Source organism: Girardinichthys multiradiatus, chromosome 1 (assembly GCF_021462225.1).
Source record: "Girardinichthys multiradiatus isolate DD_20200921_A chromosome 1, DD_fGirMul_XY1, whole genome shotgun sequence".
NCBI lineage: Eukaryota > Metazoa > Chordata > Actinopteri > Cyprinodontiformes > Goodeidae > Girardinichthys > Girardinichthys multiradiatus.
In genome coordinates, this window is record NC_061794.1 from 45,661,629 (window position 1) to 45,686,506 (window position 24,878).

The following is a 24,878-nucleotide window of genomic DNA, read 5'->3' on the forward strand; positions in this document are numbered from 1 at the left end:
ACTCGGTGTGCGATATCCGAACATCTGGTGCTCATTAGGAATTCAGGAATTAGCTGTTTGACAGCCACTTGTGGCAGAACACGTATCAGGACGTAGTAGATCAGAGGTATTATAGTTGCTTTTGACGTGATGTGTCCTCAGAGAGGCCGGGTTTTACGGGTCAATTGTTGGGGTCACTACAGAGGTCGGTTGGTTTTATTAAAAGTCTGCAGCTGGCTGTTCTTCCTTTGAGCTTGTCTGTATCTGATTAACCTGTCTTCTGTCCTCTTCTACTCACCCCAGCATGTTTCCCATTCTTTTGTCCTTTTTATTTATCTTCTCATCTCCTCATATCCTTCTCTGTTCCATCCTTTTTTCAGTTTTCTCCTTTCCCCTGTTGCTCCAGGCGTTTTGCCCTTTAATTTCCTAATTTTTATTTTATATTTGACTTATGTCTCTTTTTCTGTCTTTTTTTAATCAGTTGTATGTGATGTACAAAAATGTCACCCCTCTAAATTTCTCTGGTCACAGTATTATGAAAATGTTATTGCTCCCATTTTTGGGGGTTTTGCTTTTTTGGTCATTCGTACAGGTTTACGACCATCAAAAAATCTTAATATCAGATAAAGATAACCTGATTAAATACAAAAAGCTGGCCTCAAATGATGATTTAATTCATTTAGGGAAAAACCTATCCAAACCAACCGGAACCTGTGTGAAAAGGTAATTGTCCCCCATGTTGAGCTATGAATGATCTTGAATTAACCACATCGTTTGCTTCAGTTTCACTAGCCACACCCTAGCCTGATCTCTGCCAGATCTGTAGAATCAAGGAAGCAATTAAATAGAACTCATCTGACAACATGAAGTAGGCTAAGAAAAATCTCAAAAAGCAACACATATTGCCCAGAATTAAATATATTCTCGAATAATTGAAAAACAAAGTAATTTATATCAGCCTGGAAAGGATTACAAAGCTGTTTCTAAGGTTTTGGGACTCCAGACAACCACAGTGAAAGCCCTTGTCCACAAATGGGGAAAAAATGGAACAGTAGTGACCCTTTCTACCAAAATTACTCTGAGATTGCATTGACGAATCATCCAGGAGGTCACAGAAGAACCCGGAACAAGATCTAAAGCTCCGCAGGCCTTACTTGCCTCAGTTAAAGCATCCATGGGGAAATTCCAGCGCCAATGGATCTGTGAAAAAAAGCATCTGGATGGTCCCCAAGACTTTTTGGAAAACAATCTAGGGACTGACGAGACAAAGATTGTCCTTTTTAGACAGCACGGTGGTGGTAGTGTGATGGTGTGGGGCTGCTTTGCTGCCTCAGGACCTGGACAACTAGATGTAATCAGTGGACCCATGAATTCTGCTCTCTTGCAAAAATCCTGATGGAAGAAATCCAGTTTCTTTGTGACCCTCATTAAGTTCAAGATCACTTGGGTTCTGCAGCAGGACAATGATCCAAAGCCCAACAGCAGGTCTACCTCTGAATGGCTAAAAACATGTATGACTTATAATAATAAAAAAATAAAAAATCAAGGTTCTGGGCTGACTTGATCAAAATTCAGATTTACATCTGATTGAGACGCTGTGGCATGACTACATTTTGTATTTCCTTTGTCTGATATTACAGTTAGTTTTTAGACCTGAAACACGTTAGTGTGACAAAAAAAGCAAAAACAGAAGAAAGAACAAAAACGTTTTCTGCTGCATTAGAAATTATCTGCATCATATTCCCAAACAGTTTTCACTGTATATTTAATGTGGACTGTTCCTCTTCTCCTCCCCCGTCTCTCTGCAGCTCTTCCACGTGGCCTATGTGTTGATTAAATTTGCCAACTCTCCCCGTCCGGACCTCTGGGTTCTGGAGAGATCTACGGACTTTGGGCAGACCTACCAGCCCTGGCAGTACTTTGCCTGTGAGTATGAACCAAATCCGATTCCATGTGCATCACTTCATGATCTGCTAAGCCCACTCAGAGTAGAGTAAGGCTTTAACTCCGTCTCTAACAGACAGGGCGCCTGAGGGTGGGGGGGGGGAGCATATGTTACCTGATTGGCTGAGGCAGCTGTTGGTGAAGGTGGGCTGGAGGGGAATTCCAGGAATGTTTGGCAACAGGTCAAGGTGTGGCGTTTACCTGATCAGAGGAGGTGGAGACCTCTGAGCTTTGGATGTATGGATAACATGAGTTTGAGCATCTGCATTCAAGTAAAACCTAAAACATTATTGATTAGTATTTAATATCAGGTGTGTCGCAATTAATAAACGTCTAAATAGTAGATGACAGCTTTGCAACTATCCTCTGCAGCTGACATGATTGCTGCTTGCTAGTTTACTCCATACAGAGAAGAAGTAAAGTAGAGATATGGCGTCACATTCCTGCCAAAAATCAGAGGAACCTATTAAGCGATCACAACAGCGCATCTTTTAATCGAGAGAGCGCCTAGCTCTGATCGCGGGCGTCCACCTTTATTCAAGAGCCTTTGAACGCAGCACGGCGAGCAGTAAAACACGCCCCCTGCACCCATCTGTTCGGTCTCACAGAAAAATTACGCTCTCTTGCTCTGTTTAGTGGCGTATTTGTCAGTTGGGGGCAGAAACTCTTCTGATTGATCTGATTGGCCGGATTTGCACTTCATGTCCGGTCACAGCCGGCACAGGACATTGCCTTATAGGAGAAGAAGAAGAGCAGGGAACGTGACGTGGATTCACATCATTGAAGAAAACGAGGAATAATTAACAAGATAAGGAAAGGAAAAGGTGGTTGTTAAGTGCAACACTTTTTTTACCAGTGACATTTATCCAAAAAGAAATCAAGATTCTTACAGATGTTAAGAGTGGTGTGAGACTCACTTCCTCTGACATCTCACAAAATGAACTCTTCAATGCTGTCCTCAACTGTATCAAACAACAATGTCAATAAAACGGTTATTATAATCAGCATCCAGAGTTTAGAGAAAACCTCCTCTCAGAGACATACTGTTAGTGTTGAGATTTTGACATCTACAATTAGAAATGATGTCTCAGGCTAATTAATTTAACACATCCACAGCTAACCGATTGCTAATAAAGTAATCAATAATCATTCAAGAATCTTTACTGTCATTATGAGACCATAATAAAATTTTGTTGAGACATCCGGCTCAGAATGCAATATAGGATACAGTCAGAAATTTAAAACACTTAGAAAAAGAAAAATAAGCATCCTTAGAGGACACCCTTGAAAAATATAAATAAAATAAATGTCACTGGTAAAAAAGTGTCAGCTTTTCCTTTCCTTACCTTCTTATTTATTCCTCGTTTTCTTCAATGCTTTGAATCCACGTCATGTTCCCTGGCTTTCGAATAAAGGTGCACGCCCGCGATCAGAGCTAGGCGCTCTCTCGATTAATAGATGCGCTGTTGTGATTGCTTAATATGCTCCTCTGATTTTTGGCAGGAATGTGACGTGATATAGAGAGGTTCTGTTCTTTTGGAACTCCATTGCGACAAATGCATCATTTGAAAGAGTTTCAGCTTCAGGACCTCAGCATTGCAAAAGTTGTTCACATTTTGTTACAACCACAAACTTTAATGGATCTTATTGAGATTTTATGTCATTTACCAACACAGAGAGGTGCATAATAGTGAAGTGGAAGGAAGAGGAAACATGATTTTCCAAATCTTTTACTGATCAGTATGAAAAGTGGTGTGAACACATTTACAGTCAGTCCATTTACTCTGCAAACCCAAAATAAAATCCTATACAACTAACTGCCTTCAAGTGTCACCTTATCAGTAAACAGGGTGTAATTTATCCCCAGTCTAAATCCAGCTGTTCTGTAAAGCCCTCAGAGATGGCTTAGTGAACATTAGAGAACAACAGCATCATGAAGATCAAGGAACACAGCAGACTGGACAGGGAGAAAGTCCTGAAGAAGTTTAAAGCAGGGGCAGATTCTGAACCAACATCCCAAGCTTTGAACATCTCCCAGAGCTCTGCGAAGAGAGGATGGACCACCTGCAGACCTATCAAGACATGAACGTCCACCTAAACCAACAGGCTGGGAGTGGAGAGCATTAATCAGAGGAGCATCCAAGTGTTTATTGGTAACTCTTGAGGAGATACTCATGTGGGAGAATCTTTCCACATAATAAACATTTGTTGTGCTCTCCACAAATTTGACCTTTATAGAAGAGTAGCAAGAAGAAAGTCTTTGGCGAAAGAAAGCCATATCAAGTCCTGCTAAAAGTTTGCCACAAGCCATGAAGGAAATACAGCAGATATTTGGAAGAACATGCTCCGGTCAAACGAGACCAAAATCTGACTTTTTGATCTACAAGCAAAATGCTGTATGGGGTAGAAAGCTAGCACTGAAAATGACCCTGAACACACCACCTTCACCATGAAACATGGTTGTGGCAGCATCATACTACGGGAAGGGTTTTCTTCAGCTGTGACAGGGAAGCTGGTCAGAGTTGATTGGAAGTTGGATGACCTGAGACTGGAGCGTAGGTTCACCTTCCAGCTGGACAACTACCCTGAACATAGAGCCAGAGCTACCGTAGAATGGTTTATATCAAAGTATATTCATGTATTGAAATGGCCTAGTCAAAGTCCAGACCTAAATCCAACTGAGAATCTGTACCTGGACTTGAAAAGTAATGTTCACAGATGCTCTGTGCCCTGTGGTTTCTCCAGCTGGAGCAGGGTATAAAGGCTGGTATTTGACTGCTAATTGGAAAGAGTTGTCCAGGGTTCATGTGCCGCTGGAGTAAATCTGCAGAGTGGACAGCTGTGAAAATTACCGTTTCACTTCAAGCAATAAATCCCAGAGCTATTTCAGCTGCTGGTTACACTGCTGCACTCACTCAACCACTGTTTAACAAGCTGAAGTCATGACATTTAGAACATTTTTATGGCTCTGCTTTTTATTTGTGTTCAGGCTGTCATAAATGCATGGACATATATTCTCCTAATTCCCTTCCTTGTGTTTGTGTGTGTTTGCAGCCTCTAAGAGGGACTGTATCGAACGTTTTGGACAGAGGACGATTGAGAGGATCAACAATGACAACGACGTTATCTGCACCACAGAGTACTCGCGTATAGTCCCACTGGAAAATGGAGAGGTGATTGCATTATTGCAGAAAACATGTTAGATTCTGAGGCTGTATCTGTTGATCATGTAAACGTTGTTTAAAACTTTGATTATGAGCTAATGTTTCCTATGTTCCTTGGCCCAAAAGCAAGGATTTGGCTTCCAGTTCTTATCTTGTAAAAGTTCAGACAAGCTATTATAAATCTCACACTTTTCAAGTCAATAATAATAATTTGTTCCAAAATCTTTTATTGTAAAGATTTTCTATGTTTGTAATTTTATGTCTTTATCAGTTGAGTTTAGTGGCCGGTAGCGTGTTTTTTTATGTTGGTTTTCTGATGATGTGTTTTGCTCTCTGACGCTCCATATCTCAGATTGTGGTGTCCCTGGTGAACGGTCGGCCCGGGGCCATGAACTTCTCCTACTCGCCTGTGCTGAGGGATTTTACCAAAGCCACCAACATCAGGCTCCGCTTCATGAGGACAAACACCCTATTGGGACACCTAATGGGCAAGGCGCTGCGTGACCCCACCGTCACTCGCAGGGTGAGGCCTCGCCTCAAGCCGATCTTCATTCAGTCACAGATGTAGTCGAGGGTTATAGAAGAGGGGCAAGTGGGATGGGGAGGGTTGGGGTCCTGTGGTGGTTAAAACAAAAAGAACTAGTAAAATTACCCTGTGTGCTGTTGGTTTCTTGCAGTACTACTACAGTATCAAAGACATCAGCATCGGAGGAAGATGTGTGTGTAATGGACACGCTGAGGCCTGCAACGCCAATGACCCCAATGACCCTTACAAGTAAGAGTCTGATTTCTGTAAACTCAACCCATTCTGCTTATGTAGCACTTATGAAGGCATACACCTGAAGGTTTTATGGATCACAAATTACTCCTGGGACACTCTGGGATCTCTAGTTGCAGTGTTGCCTTCACAGAGAAACCAGGAAAGCAGGCTGTTGCGTGTGCTCCAAATGGACCTTGAACTACTTGGATGGTTTTTAGACATTTTGGGGCAAATGTTAAGGAGTTAAAGTGCTATATAAATCAAGAAATGAATGAATGAAATGTCAATGAGCTGAAACATGTTGCAAGTAAGTGGGCTGAAATTCCTCCACATTGATGAGGAATGACTGATAAGGTCATAAAACAAACAAATCTTTCAAGTTACTGGAGGTAAAGATGGGGAATCACAATGTTTTTATATTCTGACTTTGTTAAATAAATACTATTTTATAAAAATAAGTTGAAACATGTTGAAAGAGGACATGCTCTTTCCCCCTGGAACACAAAAACAAAATCAGACTCTAATACTTGAGTGTAATTACTCTGAAAATTGCCATCTTTGTGTGTGTTTGGATCCTTAATGGAGAAAATCTTATTAAATAACAACTTATAAAGGCTGATTGATGTTATTATCATGACATTAAGAGGTTTGCCTGTTTAGAACCCCTGAGCTATGATTCTGAGCTGGATCATTTAGCTTCGGATGTCTCTTGGTTTTATGTTTTGTTCTGTGCCTGCTGCGTTTCGCTCTTCTTAATGATATAAACTTGCACACTTGTGATGCAAATGAGATCAGGGATTCGTTACCACACGTAAGCCTGCTGGTGAAAGGACATTTAGCTAGGGGAGATTCTCAGGCTCAATTTGAGGTGTTAAATTATTTGTGCGCCTTGTTCAGGAGGCAGAGGTGAGGAATGGAGTATTTGCACCTCCTGGACTTTACATTCTGTCATGTTTAAAGCACAAGCTTCATGTGGTTTTAAGGGTATGTTATAGAACAGCCCAAAGTGGTCGTAATTATGAAGTAAAAAGAAATAATTCATTTCGTTTTCTAAAACATTTTTTACAATGAAAAATCTGAAAGGTTTGGTTCACATTTGTATTCAGCCCACTTTGCTCTGATTCCTCGAAATAAAACCCAGTACAGCAAGAAGACAAGAAGTCACAGAACCAGCTTTGTGTAATTTAGTCTTATTAATGAACAACCAGCATCATGAAGACCAAAGAACCCAGCAGACCAGTCAGGGAGGAAATTGTGGAGACGTTTAAAGCAGCGTTAGATTCCAAAACAATATTCTAGGCTTTGAACACCTCACAGATCACTGTTCAATCCATGATCTGAACATGGAGAGAGGATGGACCAACTGTAGACAGAGATCCACAGCTCAGATGGAAGCCCAGGCAACAACATTTTGCTGTGCTCTCCACAATTCTGGGTTTTGTGGAGAAGTGAGAAGAAGAAAGCCATGTAGGGGACACAGCAAACATGTGGTAGAAAGCGCTCAGGATAGATGAGACAGTGTAACAGTGTGGGCTACGTTCACAATGCTGCGTGGCAGAAAACTAACACTGCTTATCACCTTTTAAAAACCATCCTCATGGGGATGCATGGTGGTGGCATCTTCATGCTGTGGGAAGGTCTTTCTTCAGCAGGGAAAGGGAAGCTGGTCAGAGTTGATATGAAGATAGATGGATCTGAATACAGGACAATCCTGTAAGAAAACCTCAACATACAGACAGAGCAACTGTCTATTCTTTTTAGAATGGCCCAGTTAAAGTCCAGACCTAAATCCTACAAAAGAAAATGGTGGCCCTACAAAGTATATAGTACAGTTATAAACTAGTTTGTTTTGGCCAATTAGATAAAGTCAGTTTTTCTATTTTAAATGTATATAATTCTACTGATGAAAAGAAATGACAAAGAGTAAAATAAGTGAATGGGGTTATGGTCAAATAGATGCTGCGGGATCAGAGGGACCAAGTGACTTGCAAACAGGTTAAAATATGTTGTTTTTCTTGCTGTGAATTCACTCATACACACAGAAAAGAGACTTAGTTTATGGTTGTAGCCTGAATCAAGCCTTTTATTGTCATTGTTTAAATGCATGGCACGTATGTGTGGAAAAAAGTGCAGATAAGTGCATCTCCCTTAGAAGTGGATGTGGGGAGTCTTTCATTAACTTAATAGCATGTGTGTGAAGTGTTCTGTATATAAACTATAGTGTTTATTTTCTCACTTAGGAATGTCTCTCCTCATATGCTGCATATAAGCCATCATTATCCACCATGAATCATGTACACAGACGTACACAAAACACGTGCACACACAAACATAAACTTATGTGTCTGCTTTTTCCCTTCTGACTAGTGTTTTCATGTACAAGCATGCAGTTCTGCTTTACACTTTAACATTTCCTGCAAGCAGCCATTCATGAGTGAAGCCCCAAGCCTGCTCAGACCCGCTGAAAGCATCTGGAGACGGTCTTCTGCTTAGTTAGATGGATGGGGTCCTGAGCTTAAATCCCTCTTGTTGATCCACAGGAGCAGACTGGGAATTTGGGAGGAAAGGTTATTAGAGGAAGGAGGCGGACATCTTGTGGGATAATAAACTGGCAGGATAAACTGTAGGAGGACCTTCACTGCTGATCCTGACATCCTGGAGTGATGCTTTAACTGCTCTGACTGTCAGATTTAAGAGAATTGCCCTTTATTTCCTTTAATGATCCTAATAGTACATTAGACTTTTATTTTTATTTTCAGTTGGTCCTCATTTTTGCTACTGACTGCATCAAGGCATTTTCCTGTTCTTCCAAGAATTGCTCGAGTGAGTTATGTAACATAAGTTTATTTTTAGACCTGTAATCATGAAGAATCAAGCAATGATGGCATGTTGGAGGAATCCAAATCTAACATAAATCACCTCAACACAGATGGAGTTTATAGAGAGCAGTGTTCCAATATCTCTCTCAGGAAAAACACAGTCTTTCAATCTTTTAGGTAGCTATATGGGCGTGCGATTTAAGTGCCCATGGAACGTACGGTGCGCACTAATTGGTCACTGCCCTCATACAACTAATTTACCTCTGCTGATATTGCTCTGCAGTCCCAAGTTTAATTCCAGTTTGCTCAGTGGTTTCTTACGGTACATATAATGCTGGTTAGGGTGTTAAATGAAGTTGGCTTCTCAGTTGTCAGCAGTCTGTTCCTGTTCTATAGCAGACAGACGTTCTGTAGTATTAGATTTATAGAAATACTCTACTGCAGGATGAAGGCAGACTGGGGCCCCTATGTTTTAACCTAAATAAACTTAAAATTATCACACGGGTCTGAACCAACACTATGTTAGTGAATGTTATACCTCTATATGCCAGGCGGACAGAACCAGTCACCTCACCGCATGGGATGTCGGAGCGTTGTTTGTCTAAGATAACAGTGACACACTAAACACCAGCAGGCGTAGAGGTTTACAATTTGCTAGAGTTACATGAATTATATCCCAGTAATCGTTCTAGTTTTAGTACGTTAAATATCACAATTCCAATAGAACATTTAGATGCAATATTTGCTAGGCTGTTGTGTTGCTTGGCATGCTTTAGCATCTATGCTAAAAAATATTTGGACAGTTAAATTGACTTTCATTATCCTTGATGTCCTCACCTGATATAGATATTAGTGATAAATTGCTAAGAGTGATGGGGAGATCTCAATGGTGGAAAAGACTGAAGTATTGAGAAAATATGGGTTAATCACAAATGATGTCCGTCCATCCATCCATCTGTTATCATATCTGCTTATCTTTGCAAGGTTGCAGGATGAGCTGGTGTCTATCTCCAGCAGTCATTGGGCCTGGGGCGGGGTCTACTCTGGACAGGTTGCCAGTCGATCAGGGCAACGAAGAGACACACAGGACAAAAAAATAGTGCACACACACACTGATACATGTCGGCAATTTAAAGAGACCAGTAAATCTTATGCCCATGTCTTTGGAATGTGGGAGAAACCCGGAGTACCCGATAAGAGTCCAGGCATGGATGAGGAGTACGTGAAAACTCCATGCAGAAAGACCACAGGCCAGTTGTTCCTCCTGTGTGTCTCTGTGAGGGACAGGGGACCTGTCCAGGGTGTAATCCCGCCTCTCGTCCAATGACTGCTAAGTGCTGCAACTGATGTCATCTTCACCATATCACAGTTGGCTGCTTTCCTAATATCGTGTAGCCTGGGAACTGGCTATTGCATTGCTGCGTAAGGTCTGAGATTTTTTATTAAGCTAAGATTCCTCCAGTAAAATAATTTCCTCCTTTTTCTGCAAACTCTCTTCACAATAAAACTTGATCCTACTGGACATACTGTGCTGATTACTTATAACTACCTCACAGAAACAATATTTTGGCATCTTCTTTATTGAGTCAGTGATTTCCAAAATGTTAGGAAAAATAGAGTACGTGATAATGTTGGAGAATGCTGCGATATAACTTGCAATGAATAAACAAATAGGTGTTGATGTTCTGCTTTGGGTTCATAGACCCCAGTTAACGTCCAGACGCTGGAGGAAAATCAAGGCTTTATTGAACGAGGTGCTTCTGGCCACAGCTGAGAGTTTTAGCACTGAAACAACTTAGTTCTAGTTTCTTACTGACTTGACCACCTCTTTACCTTCTGAAATATTTCTGTCCTGCATTGAACAGCATGTGTCACCAAATGTACTTCAGGCATAGAGAACCTGAATGCATGGTACTAAAATACTAAGCTAACTCTAATAGGCAGTTCTTTGCAATATTTATATTACATAAAATACTATTGCCATAATGATACATTTGCTATATGTTATGAAGCCATAGTATGAAGTTTGATGCAAGTATTTTGAGCTTTTTTTTTAGGATAGGTGTGGAAAAGAAATATTGAAAATTTACAGACATTGTTCCCTATCTCAATTTCTAAAAGATCTTTCCATCCATTCGTCCCTTTATAAAGCCACCATCACACCTTCACTCCCGCCCTTCAATGTGTTGGACATTGAAGCCTGACCAGTGCCGGAATGTGAACTCTTTTATTTATTCTTTACAAATGACCTAAAAAAGAACAAATAACTATGGAAAATTGAACCTAGAAAAGGATAACATTTTGACAAGGAAAACTTGTTTGAAGCTTCTCTCAGTGTTGGTTATTGTAGCAACTCAGCTCCTGGATAGAGCTCCACCACCTCCAGACCTCCAGTCAGCAGGTTCATGGTCACTTATTTCCACAAGTGCTAGATTTAACATCATCAAACCATTCCTGGGACTGATGTAAGTGCTGAAATGAAGCATAAAGGTTGATACCTTGCATTCCTTCGCTCTGACACAAACCAGGGAGCAAATCTTCAAACACCACATGAAGTCAGAAGGGATTTATTTGAATTCCCCATCCTGTTTCCATCAGTCAAACACCTGCCAGCATGAAGTAGGAATCAATCTGCTGTTCTGTGTTCATTTTTTTTAAAACACATGAATCATGATGAAAATATAACCCTGTTGCGGTAGATGTGTCCCCATGCCAGTTCTGTTTCTCTAAATGTTTAAAATACCAGGATACCACCCCAGTTACATTATTATGTCCACTCTGCTGGCAGTGATAATTGTTTAAAATTCATCTAGAAAGCAGAGGCATGACTTCAACACTACTTTAAACACACGTTTATTTCTGGGCCAGAATTCATAAGGCAGAGGTGTCTGACTCCAGTCCTGAAGAGCTACTATCCTTCATCTTTTAGATGCATCTCTGCTCCAACACACCTGAATCATATGGATGGCTGGTTACCAGGCCTCTCCAGAAGGCAGTTACTGAATGGTCATGAGGGAATTCAGCCATTTGATTCAGGTGTGTTGGGGCAGAGATGCATCTAAAAGATGAAGGACAGTGGCTCTTGAAGACTGGCCTTGGGCATCCCTAATAAAAGGAATTTACTTTGAACCGCCACCTTAACGTGGCGTGATCGGGAGGAATGGCCTCCCCGATCTGAATCCGCCACCTTAACGTGGTGGAGGGGTTTGAGTGCTCAAATGATCCTAGAGGCTATGTTGTCTGGGGCCTAAATGCCCCTGGTAGGGTCTCCCATGGCAAACAGGCTCTAGGTGATGGGTCAGACAAAGAGTGGTTCAAGAATCCCTCATGAGGACCAAAATATTGAGGCACGTGACGTCGCCCGGTACGGCGGAGCCGGGGTCCCACCCTGGAGCTAGGCCTGGGGTTGGGACTCGTCGGAGAGCGCCTGGTGGCCGGGTTGCTCCTCGCGGGACCCGGCCGGGCCAAGCCCGAACGAGAGACGCGAGGCCATCCCCCAGTGGGCCCACCACCTGCAGGGGAACCGTGAGGGACCGGTGCAAAGAGGATTGAGTGGCGGACGAAGGTGGAGACCTCAGCGGCCCGATCCCCGGATGCTTAGGCTGGCTCTAGGGACGTGGAATGTCACCTCGCTGGAGGGGAAGGAGCCTGAGCTTGTGCGGGAGGTCGAGAGATATTGACTAGAAATAGTCGGGCTCGCCTCCACGCACAGCGTGGGCTCTGGAACCCATCTCCTTGAGAGGGGTTGGACTCTCTTCTACTCTGGAGTGGCCCACGGGGAGAGGCGGCGGGCTGGTGTGGGTTTGCTTGTTGCCCCCCAGCTCAGCCGTCTCGTGTTGGGGTTTACCCCAGTGGATGAGAGGGTCGTATCCCTGCGCCTTCGGGTTGGGGATAGGTCTCTGACTATCATTTCAGCCTACGGGCCGAGTGGTAGTGCAGAGTACCCGCCCTTCTTGGCGTCCCTGTCGGGGGTGCTGGATAGTGCCCCTCCCGGGGACTCCATTATTCTGCTGGGGGACTTCAATGCCCACGTGAGGAACGACAGTGACACCTGGAGAGGCGTGATCGGGAGGAATGGCCTCCCCGATCTGAATCCGAGTGGTGTTTTGTTATTGGACTTCTGTGCTAGTCACGGATTGTCCATAACGAACACCATGTTCAAACATAAGGGTGTCCATCAGTGCACTTGGCACCAGGACACCCTAGGCAGGAGGTCGATCATCGACCTCCTGCCTAGGGACCTTCTGCCTTTGTTGTCGTATCATCAGACCTTTGGCCGCATGTTTTGGACACTCGGGTGAAGAGAGGGGCTGAGCTGTTCACTGATCACCACCTGGTGGTGAGTTGGATCCGCTGGAGGAGGAGAAAGCCGGACAGACTTGGCAGGCCCAATCGCATAGTGAGGGTCTGCTGGGAACGTCCGGCGGAGCCCTCGGCCAGGGATGTATTCAACTCCCACCTCCGGGAGAGCTTCGACCAGATTCCGGGGGATGTTGGAGACATAGATTCCGAGTGGACCATGTTCTCCACATCTATTGTCGATGCTGATGCCCGTAGCTGCGGCTGTAAGGTCTGCGGTGCCTGTCGCGGCGGCAATCCCAGAACCCGGTGGTGTACACCGGCAGTAAGGGATGCTGTTAAGCTGAAGAAGGAGTCTTATCGGCTGTGGTTGGCTTGTGGGACTCCTGAGGCGGCTGACGGGTACCGTGAGGCCAAGCGTGCTGCGGCCCGGGCTGTGGCAGACGCAAAAACCCGGGCCTGGGAGGAGTTCGGTGAGGCCATGGAGAAGGACTACCGGTTGGCCTCGAAGCGATTCTGGCAAACCGTCCGGCGCCTCAGGAGGGGGAAGCAGTGCTTCGCCAACACTGTTTATAGTGGGGGTGGGAGACTGCTGACCTGACCGTGGTGAAAACAGAGGCTGGGGACTCGGGGTTGGACTCTTTCATTACCCAGGCTGAAGTCACCGAGGTGGTTAAAAAGCTCATAAGAAGGGGGACCGGAGGGTGTGTTCCAACTACAGGGGGATCACACTCCTCAGCCTCCCTGGTAAGACCTATGCCAGGGTACTGGAGAGGAGAGTCCGACCGATAGTCGAACCTCGTCTTCAGGAGGAGCAGTGTGGTTTTCGTCCCGGCCGTGGAACACTGGACCAGCTCTATACCCTCTACAGGGTGCTCGAGGGTTCATGGGAGTTTGCCCAACTGGTTCACATGTGTTTTGTGGACCTGGAGAAGGCATTCGACTGTGTCCCTCGTGATGCCCTGTGGGGTTGCTCCAGGAGTATGGAATCGGGGGCCCTTTATTAGGGGCCATCCGGTCCATATACGAGCGAAGCAGGAGTTTGGTCCGCATTGCCGGCACTAAGTTGGACCTGTTCTCGCTGCATGTTGGACTCCGGCAGGGCTGCCCTTTGTCACCGGTCCTGTTCATAACTTTTATGGACAGGATTTCTAGACGCAGCCAAGGGCCGGAGGGGGTCTGGTTCGGGGACCAGAGCATTTTGTCTCTTCTTTTTGCAGATGACATGGTCCTGCTGGCCCCCTCTAGCCAAGACCTACAGCATGCACTGTGGCGGTTCGCAGCCGAGTGTGAAGCGGCTTGGATGAGGATCAGCTCCTCCAAGTCCGAGGCCATGGTACTCGACCGGAAAAGGGTGGCTTGTCCTCTTCAGGTTGGAGGGGAGTTCCTGCCTCAAGTGGAGGAGTTCAAGTATCTCGGGGTCTTGTTCACGAGTGAGGGAAGAATGGAGCGGGAGATCGACAGACGGATCGGTGCGGCTGCCACAGTAATGGGTGCACTGTGCCGGTCCGTTGTGGTGAAGAGAGAGCTGAGCCGAAAAGCAAAGCTCTCAATTTACCGGTCGGTCTACGTTCCTACCCTCACCTATGGCCATGAATTTTGGGTCATGACCGAAAGAACGAGATCCTCGATACAAGCGGCTGAAATGAGCTTCCTCCGTAGGGTGGCCGGGCACTCCCTTAGAGATAGGGTGAGGAGCTCGGCCATCCGGGAGTGGCTCGGAGTAGAGCCGCTGCTCCTCCACATCGAGAGGAGCCAGTTGAGGTGGCTCGGGCATCTATACCGGATGCCTCCTGGACGCCTTCCTCGGGAGGTGTTCCAGGCACGTCCCACCAGGAGGAGGCCCAGGGGACGACCCAGGACACGCTGGAGGGACTATGTCTCTAGGCTTGCCTGGGAACGCCTTGGGCTCCCCCTGGAGGAGCTGGAGGAGGTGTCTGGAGAGAGGGACGTCTGGGCATCTCTGCTGAGTCTGCTGCCCCCGCGACCCGGTCCCGGATAAGCGGAAGACGAGTATTTTAGAATCACATGATAACCAATCAGTCCGCTAACATACTATAACCTTCCTTACGCTGAGGTTCAGATTTAAATTCACATATAAGTTAATGGCTGACACAGATGTGACCTCACCTTACATGGCTTTGATGCTGAACTGAAGGTGATGCAGCAACATCAATACGAATGGACTCGAACAGAATGAAGCTTAAACCCATCTAGGTGCTGTTAGTTGTGGTTCAGTCTGGAAGGTTAGAGTTTTGTTATTATTATGAACCCTGTGTGGAAAGATGTGAAGGGTGTTTAAGCTTAACACCCTGTCGTTTCTGTATGACACTCTTATTTTGAAGTAAGACAGGAAGTAGTTTTTGAGTTGCCCTGTTGTGTTGACAGAGCAGGACGAAAACACTCGGTTACAAAAGCATCAGGGAATCATCCACCACTTTTAAATTATTGGACTCTGTAGGAAAAGAAACAGATTGACAGAAAAAATAAAAATGATTTATAAGACCAGAAAGAATACTGAGATATGCTAGTTGTTAGCTGCTAATAAAATGACTGTTTTTATGGATTTAAGGAATCTGGATGGCACATAATTACCTGACCTATGGAAAAAAATGAGCTTTTTAAAACATACTTTAAGATCTATTAATTACTTATTTCTGAAAACTCAAATGAATTTGTTTTAAAATGGGACCTTCTTGAAAACCAGTACATATGGAATTATCCTACACTGATTGCAGATTATTTAAAGCACAGTTTGCAATTTGTGACATTGTTATTTGTGGAAAGAAAGAATTGAGGATTTTCTCATAAACATTGATACATTTTTTTTTTTTGACACAGTTTCGTAAACCCAGGATTGTTTTGTTTCGTCTCATAAGCCGAGTATCGTTACAATCCTGTTGACCACCCAGAATTCATTCCTGATTCATAAAGCTGTCCTGGCTTTCTCAATGTCTAATCGAGTTTTTTTTTGATAGAGGAATATTTTTTATCTGTTGGAACCAACCAAAATCTTTGCTATTAATTCTGCAAGAATCACAGCATCTTTGCAAGAGGAAACATTCAGAAAGCCCAGAGAACTACAGCTACAGACTGCTTTAAAATATTTCAAGAAAAAATTAATTTATATAGAGGTTACATGGAATTTAGGCCCATTTGAGGACTTTATCCTCAGGATGAATTGGGTTTTAAAGAACTACTGTAGTCTGTGTCTAAGAATATATGCTTTTTAATTGTTTGTAAAATTCTATTTTGTAAACCAGCCCTAACCTTTCCTGAACAGAAAGAATGGTGAAGTGGAGCTGAGGAGGGTTTGTAAAACAGGCTGAGTGAATACAGATCTGAAGACAAACATGGAAACTCTGTCAGCGTTTTGAAACACAATGAGTGAACGTGTTATCAGCACAGGCATGCATGCAGGTGTTGCAGGCAGCATTTTACTAAAATAGAAGCATGTTTAATACACCCAGGCTTAGAATATTGTTTTTGGCGCATCCTGTTCAAGGCCTCAGGGTTGCAGGGGATTTTTAGCTGCCACTCAGCAAGAAACGGGAGATACACTTTAGTGCCCTAAATTTATTCGCTCACCTATCCGTATCCTTGAATTTAGGTGTGTTAATCACTTCTATGTTCATAGGTGACTTAACCCAGCAAACAGGCATGCAGACAGCTTCTACTAACATTTGTGGTACTATGACAGGATTCAACCAGTGCAGTAAGTCTGATCATGAAATTTCCTCGCTACTAAATATTCCATACTTGACTGTTAGTGGTGTTAGAACAAGGTGGAAATGGTTGGGAACAACAGCAACTCAGCAACAAATTGGTGGGCCATGTAAAATCACAGAGGGGGGTCTGCAGATGCTGAGGTGCACAGAGGTCACCAACTGTCTACAGAGTTGCTAGCTACAGACTTCCAAACGTTTTGTGGCCTTCAGACTCGCTCAAGAAGATCCACATGGAATGGGTTTTAGTGGCCAAGAAACCTAATCAAGTTCAATGCAAAGCGATGTAAAGACACTGGCAGTCCAATGGACCAGTCTGGGTCAGTTGGCAGGTAAACAGCACTTCTCTGACTGCAATGTGTTATGAGTAAAGTTTGGTCAAGGGGGCATTACAACGCGAGGCTGCTTTTCAGGAGTTGGGCTCGGCCCTTTAGTTGCCGTGAAAGGAAGTCTTAATGCTTCTAAAACCAAGACAGCTTCATACTCCCAACTTTATGGGAATAGTTTGGGGAACTAATGACCTGCACAGAGTCCTAAGATCAAACTCACTGAACACATTTAAGATGAATTAGAGAAGAGACTGTGAGTCAGGCCTCAGCGTCCAACATCACTGTGTGACCTTACATATGCTCGTTTGGAAGAATGATCAAAAATCCCCATAAACACACCCCTAAATCTTGACGAAACGTCTAGCTACAAGAGTTGGAGCTCTTCTAGTCGCAGAGGGTGTGCAGACATCATATCAAACACTTTGGATCAACAACTGGACATCACCTGGTTTTATAGGTGCATGAGGGAAGATGAGTGAATACTTTTGGCAGCATATTGTTTGTGTTTCTGATCTTCTTCACCTACATCAAGGTTTTATGTTTATGTGTAGATAATGTGGCATTCAAAATCCAGAGCATTCCAGTTTAACTGACAGACTTGTTTCCCTTATGTCAGTCTGAAATAAAAGTTTTACAATTAGGTGATAAAAATCAGATTTTCTTCCACTTTGCTCTTCATCACACTTCCTCCTCTTTTCCGTGACCACTTTGTGTATTTTGCAGACTGACGATGAGTCAGAGTAATGAAAAAAGCAATGTGAAGTTTTTTTTGTCTCCTGTCCTGCTGTGTTTTGACCACACTCTGTGAGCAGGAGGTTCATTGACTAATCCAATTAGAGGCCAGGGTGAAGCAGTCAGCTTCTGTCCACTGAGGAAAAAGGTTAACTCCTTCTTTGTTGGGAGGATTTTATTCTACTGCTCTCATTGTTTGCACTCCATTGTTTGTTTTTTTTTCCACCATGGTCAGAGCTGCAGCATCAGTTACCTGTTTTTACATGAAACATTAAAGAATAATACTTTGTTAACCCTAAGAGGGAAGCTGATGGTGGAGTCTGAGTCCACTTCTAAGAGCCGCCGCAGCCTTAACTGCTTTTTTGTCCTCATTTTGTCTTTATTGCTGTTTTCCAGGTTGCAGTGCGACTGTCAGCATAACACCTGCGGTGTTTCCTGTGACCACTGTTGCCCCGGATACAACCAGTTACCGTGGAAACCTGCAATGACCTACAGCGCTAATGAATGCGAACGTGAGTGGGGCCCAACACAGTGCACACTGACACACACAGAGAAGGTGTGATCACTGAGGCCTGCACAGTAATGTGTTTCATGTGTTGGTTCAACAGAATGAGTTGGCTTTAATTTAATGAAGCTCAGCAGAAACAGGTGCTGGACCTTCTCACATGCACATGTATATGGTGCTGATGTTAATTTGATAATATGGGCTCTTTCTGCAACCGAAGAACCTGGGAAGCTTTACTATCATTGAGGCCACTATGAAGCTTTCGGCATACAACAATATTCCAACGAGTCGGCTGATGTTTTGTTATGTCTGTCGGCCTGGTCCAAACTGAAACAGAATGATAAATCCAAACACAGCAGCAGATCTACAACATAAAGAGAGTGTCGTAGTGGCCCAGTCAAAGTCTGTTCTGGGACCTTAAATGAAATGTGCAAGAAGAAATATGTAAAAACCTCAATGAGCTCATCTCCTTTTGCAAATAATCTGAGAGATTGTTAAATTCAGGCTAAAAAGGTTTAAAATCATGTGTCAGGTATAGTTTTCAAACTACTTTTTTATTAGTTTTTGTTAACTATACCATGACTGTGGTTTATATCAAACTATTTTTGATCGGAGGTTGACTTTAGCTTCTTTTAAAAGCTGGTTACAGTCAGGTGTCAGAAACTTGTGCCATCGGGAACTGAATTTGAATTGCTCAGACTCAATCAATGTATTTGTTTACTTTGAATTTAAATGTATTGGTTTGAAAATTATTTCACCATTCATTTGTTGTATTAATTCAGTTTGACGACTTTTACTGTCAGGTCTAAAATTCAATTTCAGATCCACAGTTCAGGTTTTTGTGTCACACATCCGGGTCTTTGAGGATAGCCACAGGTTAATCAAACAAAGATTCATCGATTTACGTTTCACATCAGGTTAAACTTCCTTTACAGCATTTTCAGCTGGAGCTCTGCAGCAACATGAGCTTGCCGGATGTTAATCACCAAGTCAAATGAGCATCTATAATAAGTTATGTTAACAAATGACTTCAATACAATAAAATACATTTTCAATTCAAATTTAGTTTCTGATGGCACCCATAACTGTTTATCTGTTTTTTTTTAATTTAAGCCTCTTGTAACCTTAAAGCATTTTCGTAGTTATATATATTTATCTAAAAATAGACTTTATTTTTCAAATGATCAACTTTAAGCATACATAAAATCCTTGTAATTAACTTTTAGCACTTTGTGTTGTTTGTTGTCAGCTAAAAGCTTTGATCCCACCCTAAAATCCTCTCCTGTTTCAGTTTGTCAGGGTAACATTGGTGTTATCAACACGCGGGTTATGTTAATGTCTGAGAGCCAAGCTGCAGTTAAATTTAACAAAGGTCATTGTAGGTTTCACAAAGGCAGAAAGTTCACTAAAGGTCAGTATTATAAGGCAATAAAATGTACTATGGAAGTAAAGGGAAACGTTTGCAAAAATCTTTCCCTCTAAATGGTCTTGAAGTTCCTGTGCTTCAGAGGTGGACGCTTGATCTTTATGTTTGTGGTGCAGCTCACACTGTTAAGTTTGTCTCTGGTTCTTCACTCTTCTTTGGACGGGGGGAAAACTCAGGATGAGGAGAACTGGTCCATTCAGCCGTCGCCTCTCAGACACTGAGAGCTAGATAAGAACAAATTGCTATCAGAAGAGGGAGAGTTTGTCTGGTTCTCAATCATTCATGTGTCTGTCTTTTAGCTGAGATCCAGAGGAACTTAATGCATTTACATGTGACGTCTGAGGTCTGGATTCACATTATCTTCCCTTAATATTATTAGAGGTGGATTAAACAAATCAAAAGGTGTCAAACTGAAGAAACGTTGTTTGATGATTAGTTGGAACCAAGCAAATTATTCCATAGAGGAACCACATGTTGTTTAGATCCTCTTAAGCGCCTATCATCATGCTCTATGGAACATCAAACATAGATACTTGCTGATGTTTCTGTTAGTCAGATGAGACCAGTCCTATAAAAAGTCCCTAACGAGCTCTTTAAAAAGCTCTTCATTATATGTGAACAAAGAGATTCCACCAGCCTGTGATTAGACATGAAATAAGTCTTTTATGATTGATGAAACCTGATTTTTTATTCAGTTAGTCATGCAGTCTGTGCGGTTGTTTTAATCACAGCTTAGATGTTTGATCCTGAACAGTGTCTGATCTCTGAACCTCTAAAAGAACCACCGGCCAGAGGACACAAGTAGCAGAGCTGCAGCTTTCCACGTCACTGAGCTTACTGATGAAAAGATCCACAGTTAAAGTTGTAACTCGTATTTTGTTGTGTTTCTCATTGGTTTCGTCTAACTTTTGAACCTGTTTCTCTTTCCTTGCTTCATCTCTCCTTCACTTGCTTTTCTGATTTTCATCTCTTGGTTATCAGTCATCTTCATGCCTGAGCTGAATACCAATATTTTAGTTACAGCTTGATGTGTTTGAATAGTTGTTCATGTGTGACTGTGCATATTTGTGTCTTCTGTGGATCTACTCGCTTGTAAAGACATCCACACTGTTCAAAGTTTAATAGAATTGACCTCCAGCAGCTGGCGGGCTGCGTGAACAGAAACAACCGTACTGAGACCTCTTGGAGGAGGGCGTCTTGGTACGGTTCCAAACAAACTCTAGAGCAGATCATTTATGGTGTAAATGTGATCCAACCTCGATCAAACACAGCTACCAGTTGTACACTGCAAGTTTCAGCCAAAAGCTGCCGTAGTTAGGTATGTGTTGCATTGTGGGATGTGGTGGAAAACACAAACTAATAAATCTTCATAAACCTTAAAACCCTGAGCAACTGTCAAATTGTCTTTTCAAAATCCATTCAGCATGTTTTTCCTATAATGTTACCTGAAATGGGAACCAGAAATACGCTGAAGATATCTTTTAATGTTCTGTGTAATCTACTAACTGGGTACACAGCATCTGCTTCCTGTGTTTACATTTGGTACATTTTGGTTCTGGTTTGCAGTGACAGGTTCTCGTTCGCTTGGGTCGCAACTCCTTATCTGATTTGGACCAAAGGAATCGAACTATAGGTTTGGAAATGCCCTTTGACCCTTGTGAAAGATCAGTTTTTGTTATTTCCAATGCATACATCTTTTTATCGTCATTTCAGTTTCAGTCCTTCCAGCTCTGCATCTCAGACTGTCCAGAAAATGTACTGTTCATCTGTCTTTTCCCATTGTTGTTTTGACATTAAAGATGGTTTTATTGGTCCTTTCAGCCTGTAACTGTCACCGTCACTCTTTCGACTGTTACTACGATCCTGAGGTGGACCGACAAAGAGCCAGTCTTGACATCCACAGACACCACAGAGGAGGAGGGGTCTGCCTGAACTGCCAGGTAGTCCAGACTCCAGAAACATGTGAAGTTATTGTGTCAACGATGAAGCTATAATGGTGTAAAGCTAACAGAAACTGTCCTTCACAGCATCACACCACTGGAGTCAACTGTGAGCGTTGCATCCCCACCTACTACAGGTCACCTGAGCATCCCATCAACTCCCCTCTGGCTTGTCTGCGTGAGTCTCAGATCAGATTTCTCCTATGCAGAGCACAGTCTTTGTCTAGATTGTCTGTTACCATGCTTCATCCCTCCTCTTCATCTTTCCCTTTTATTTGCCTCCAGCCTGTAACTGTCACTCAGAGTTCACAGACGGCACCTGTGAGGATCTGACTGGACGTTGCTTCTGCAAACCAAACTACACTGGAGAGAACTGCGATGCCTGTGCCAGCGGCTTTGTTAACTTTCCCCAGTGTTACCGTGAGTTAACAGAACCATGCCTGAAGTGTTGCATATGTTCAGATTTGCTAAAACATTGTTCATGGATACAGTTTTTAAAAGAAATAGACTTCATTAGGAACGTTTCTCTGTTGTCTGTTCACCAGCCACCCCCACCGATCCTACTAACAATGACAACAACGGTGAGGCCAAACCAGCTGGAGAGATCATCAGTAAGTTTTCTTCTCTTGATTCAAACAATTAAATGATAACAAAACCACAGGAAACGAAACAGGGAAAACACAAAATACTGGTAATGATTCTAATTCCGATATGTACTAATACATACTTGCTCAAAAGCTCATTTTGTTGACAGATTTGTAAATTATGAACAGAAGAAGGAATAAGGTGATTGGTTAACATGCTGGCATGTCACCTCCATTTCAGTGGAGCGTCTAGCTAATCCTCCATTCATTTAAAAAAAATATTTTCAATGTACAAATATATACAAACTTAAGAGGACAGAGATATTTTAGGTACTTATTAAAATGGATATAGTGAAGATGGGTTGGTGGGAAGAGTGATAGTAGTAAAGTAGTGCTGTGAAAAGGTATTTTCTCCCTTGCAGATTTCTTTAGTTTTTACTTTTAAGTCACACTTAAATGTTTCACATCACGATATAAATTTTAATACTGGACAAAGATGACCAGAGGAAATACAATAAGAAGTTTCTAAATTATGATTTTTTTTAATAAGGTATAAAGACTATCCAAACCTCTCTGGCCCTGTGTGAAAAATAATTGCCCCCCCTTGTCATCACAAATTCACTTTAATTAACCACAATTTTTAAAAAGCTAAGTTCAATTTCACCACTGACACACTGGCCTGATTACCAGCTGACCTGTAGAATCACCTCAGTAGAACCCGTCTGACAACATGAAGTAGGTAAAATTCAAAAAGCAACACAATATGGCCTGATCTGAAGAAATTCAAGAATTGATGATAACCAAAGTCACTGACGCCTATCAGTGTGGGAGGGTTACCAAACCCTTTCTAAGGTGTTGTGGCTCCAGTGAATCATAGTGAGAGACATTATCCACGAATGGAGAAAACATGGAGCAATGGAGAACCTTCACAGGAGTGGGGTGACCAACTAAAATTACTCCAAGAGAGCATCAACAATTCAGTCCATTTTAAAGTTGCCCACCTTTCACACAATGCAACAGGAAACAACACTCCCCAATTATTTTTACCACTGCCTTCCTCCCTCCCTGTTGGTTGGAGTAAGGGGGAATCAGGTTTAGCCTAAACCGGCTCAGTTATGGTTGAAGTCCAAACACACCCTCCATTCCTGCTACCTGTATGACCCCTTCTCTTTTCCAATGGTTATAATCAGTCTGACAGAGGGAGGTATCCCCAATCCTTGTGGTTTTTAGTATAACAATGACCCTCAGTGGGCTCTACATGGACAAATGTTATCAGTTTATTATTTTACTTAGTACAGCTACACATAGCCAATTCTAAAATGGCCAAACTCTAACACTCAGTAGTTTAATTTAACCTCCCCAACAACCCCGCACCATTCAAACCCTTTGTGAAGAGCCTTGAGACGACGTGTGTTGTGAATTGGCGCAATATAAATAAAACTGAATTGAATTGAAGTCATTCAGGTGGTCACAGAAGAACTCAGAACAACATCTAAAGCTCTGCAGGCCTCTCTTGCCTCTGTCAGAGTTAATGATTAAACAATAAGAAAGAGAGACTGGGAAAAACAGCCTCCATAGGAGAGTTAATGGGCCACTGCTGACCCGTCTCACATTTACCAAAAACATCTTGATGATCCTCAAGGAAATTTTGGGAAAATATTCTTTTTGGAAGGTGTGTGTCCTGTTATGTCTGGAGTAAAACTAACACAGCATTTCAACAAAACACATCATCCAGACAGTCAAACATGCTGGTGGTAGTGTGATGATCTGGGTCTGCTTTACTGCTTCAAGACCTGGACGACCTGCTTCAACTGGCAGAACCATTAATTCTGCTCTGCTCTGTACTAGAAAATCCTAAATGGGAATGTCTTCCCATCGGCTCCTGGTGACACACCAGCAAGTCCACCTGTAAACTTTGACTTGGCCAGTAAAAATTAAGGTTTTCCACTGGCCAAGTCAAAGTCCAGACTTAAATCCAACTGGGATTCTGTGGTATGTCCTTAAACAGGTTGTTCATCTTGGAAAACCCACCAGTGCGCCTGAATAAAAACTATTCTGCAAAGAAGAGTGGGCCAAATTTCTTTCACAGAGTTGTAGAAGTTTGTTTGCATAGTTTTTATTCTTTAATAAATGAAATCATCATTTGAAAACAGCTTCTTGTGTTTACTCTGGTTAACTTTGTCTGATATGAAGAATAGACTGATCTGTAACCTTTAGGCGTGAAAACAAAGCAACAACAATAAAAACTTGTATGGGGGTAAATACTTTTTGTAGCACTCTATAGTGAGTTAGCTGTGATAGTTTTCATTTGAGAAAAGTTCAGAGAGGTTAGTCTGGAGATTACAATGTAATCATGTCATTGAAACCTGAAACAAACACAAAATAATGAGTTTTTGTCTCTTTGTATTTTGGAAACAGTAGCAAATGTCTGACCTTGACTCGGCAGTGTTTTCCCTCCAGCTGCTCAGTTGTGATGTTTTTGGTTGAACTTAGAAATGTGAGGGAGTTTTGGGAAAACCTTGGTGTGAGCAGAATGTAGCTCGAAGGAGATAAGGTGGTCCAAAAGCACTGATCACTCTGATAAGACCATCTGTCCTCTGTTAGCTCTGTTTGGGCCGTTTTCCAACATTATCCAATATTCAGTCTTTCCTTTGATCAAGAATTCACTTTTT

The 24,878-nt window shown here is 42.7% G+C and overlaps 1 protein-coding gene across 2 annotated transcripts in view; it reads left to right on the top strand.

Annotated features, from left to right (window-relative positions):
- Positions 1–24,878, top strand: part of lama5 (laminin, alpha 5) — a 120,021-nt gene that overhangs the window by 36,330 nt on the left and 58,813 nt on the right. For both annotated transcript variants that reach the window (XM_047363372.1, XM_047363376.1), the window contains exons 3-11: positions 1,788–1,905; positions 4,978–5,096; positions 5,440–5,610; positions 5,765–5,862; positions 18,148–18,263; positions 21,504–21,622; positions 21,710–21,800; positions 21,908–22,042; positions 22,168–22,233. In XM_047363372.1, the coding sequence (XP_047219328.1) occupies positions 1,788–1,905; positions 4,978–5,096; positions 5,440–5,610; positions 5,765–5,862; positions 18,148–18,263; positions 21,504–21,622; positions 21,710–21,800; positions 21,908–22,042; positions 22,168–22,233 (1,033 nt within the window). The remainder of the gene's footprint in view (positions 1–1,787; positions 1,906–4,977; positions 5,097–5,439; positions 5,611–5,764; positions 5,863–18,147; positions 18,264–21,503; positions 21,623–21,709; positions 21,801–21,907; positions 22,043–22,167; positions 22,234–24,878) is intronic.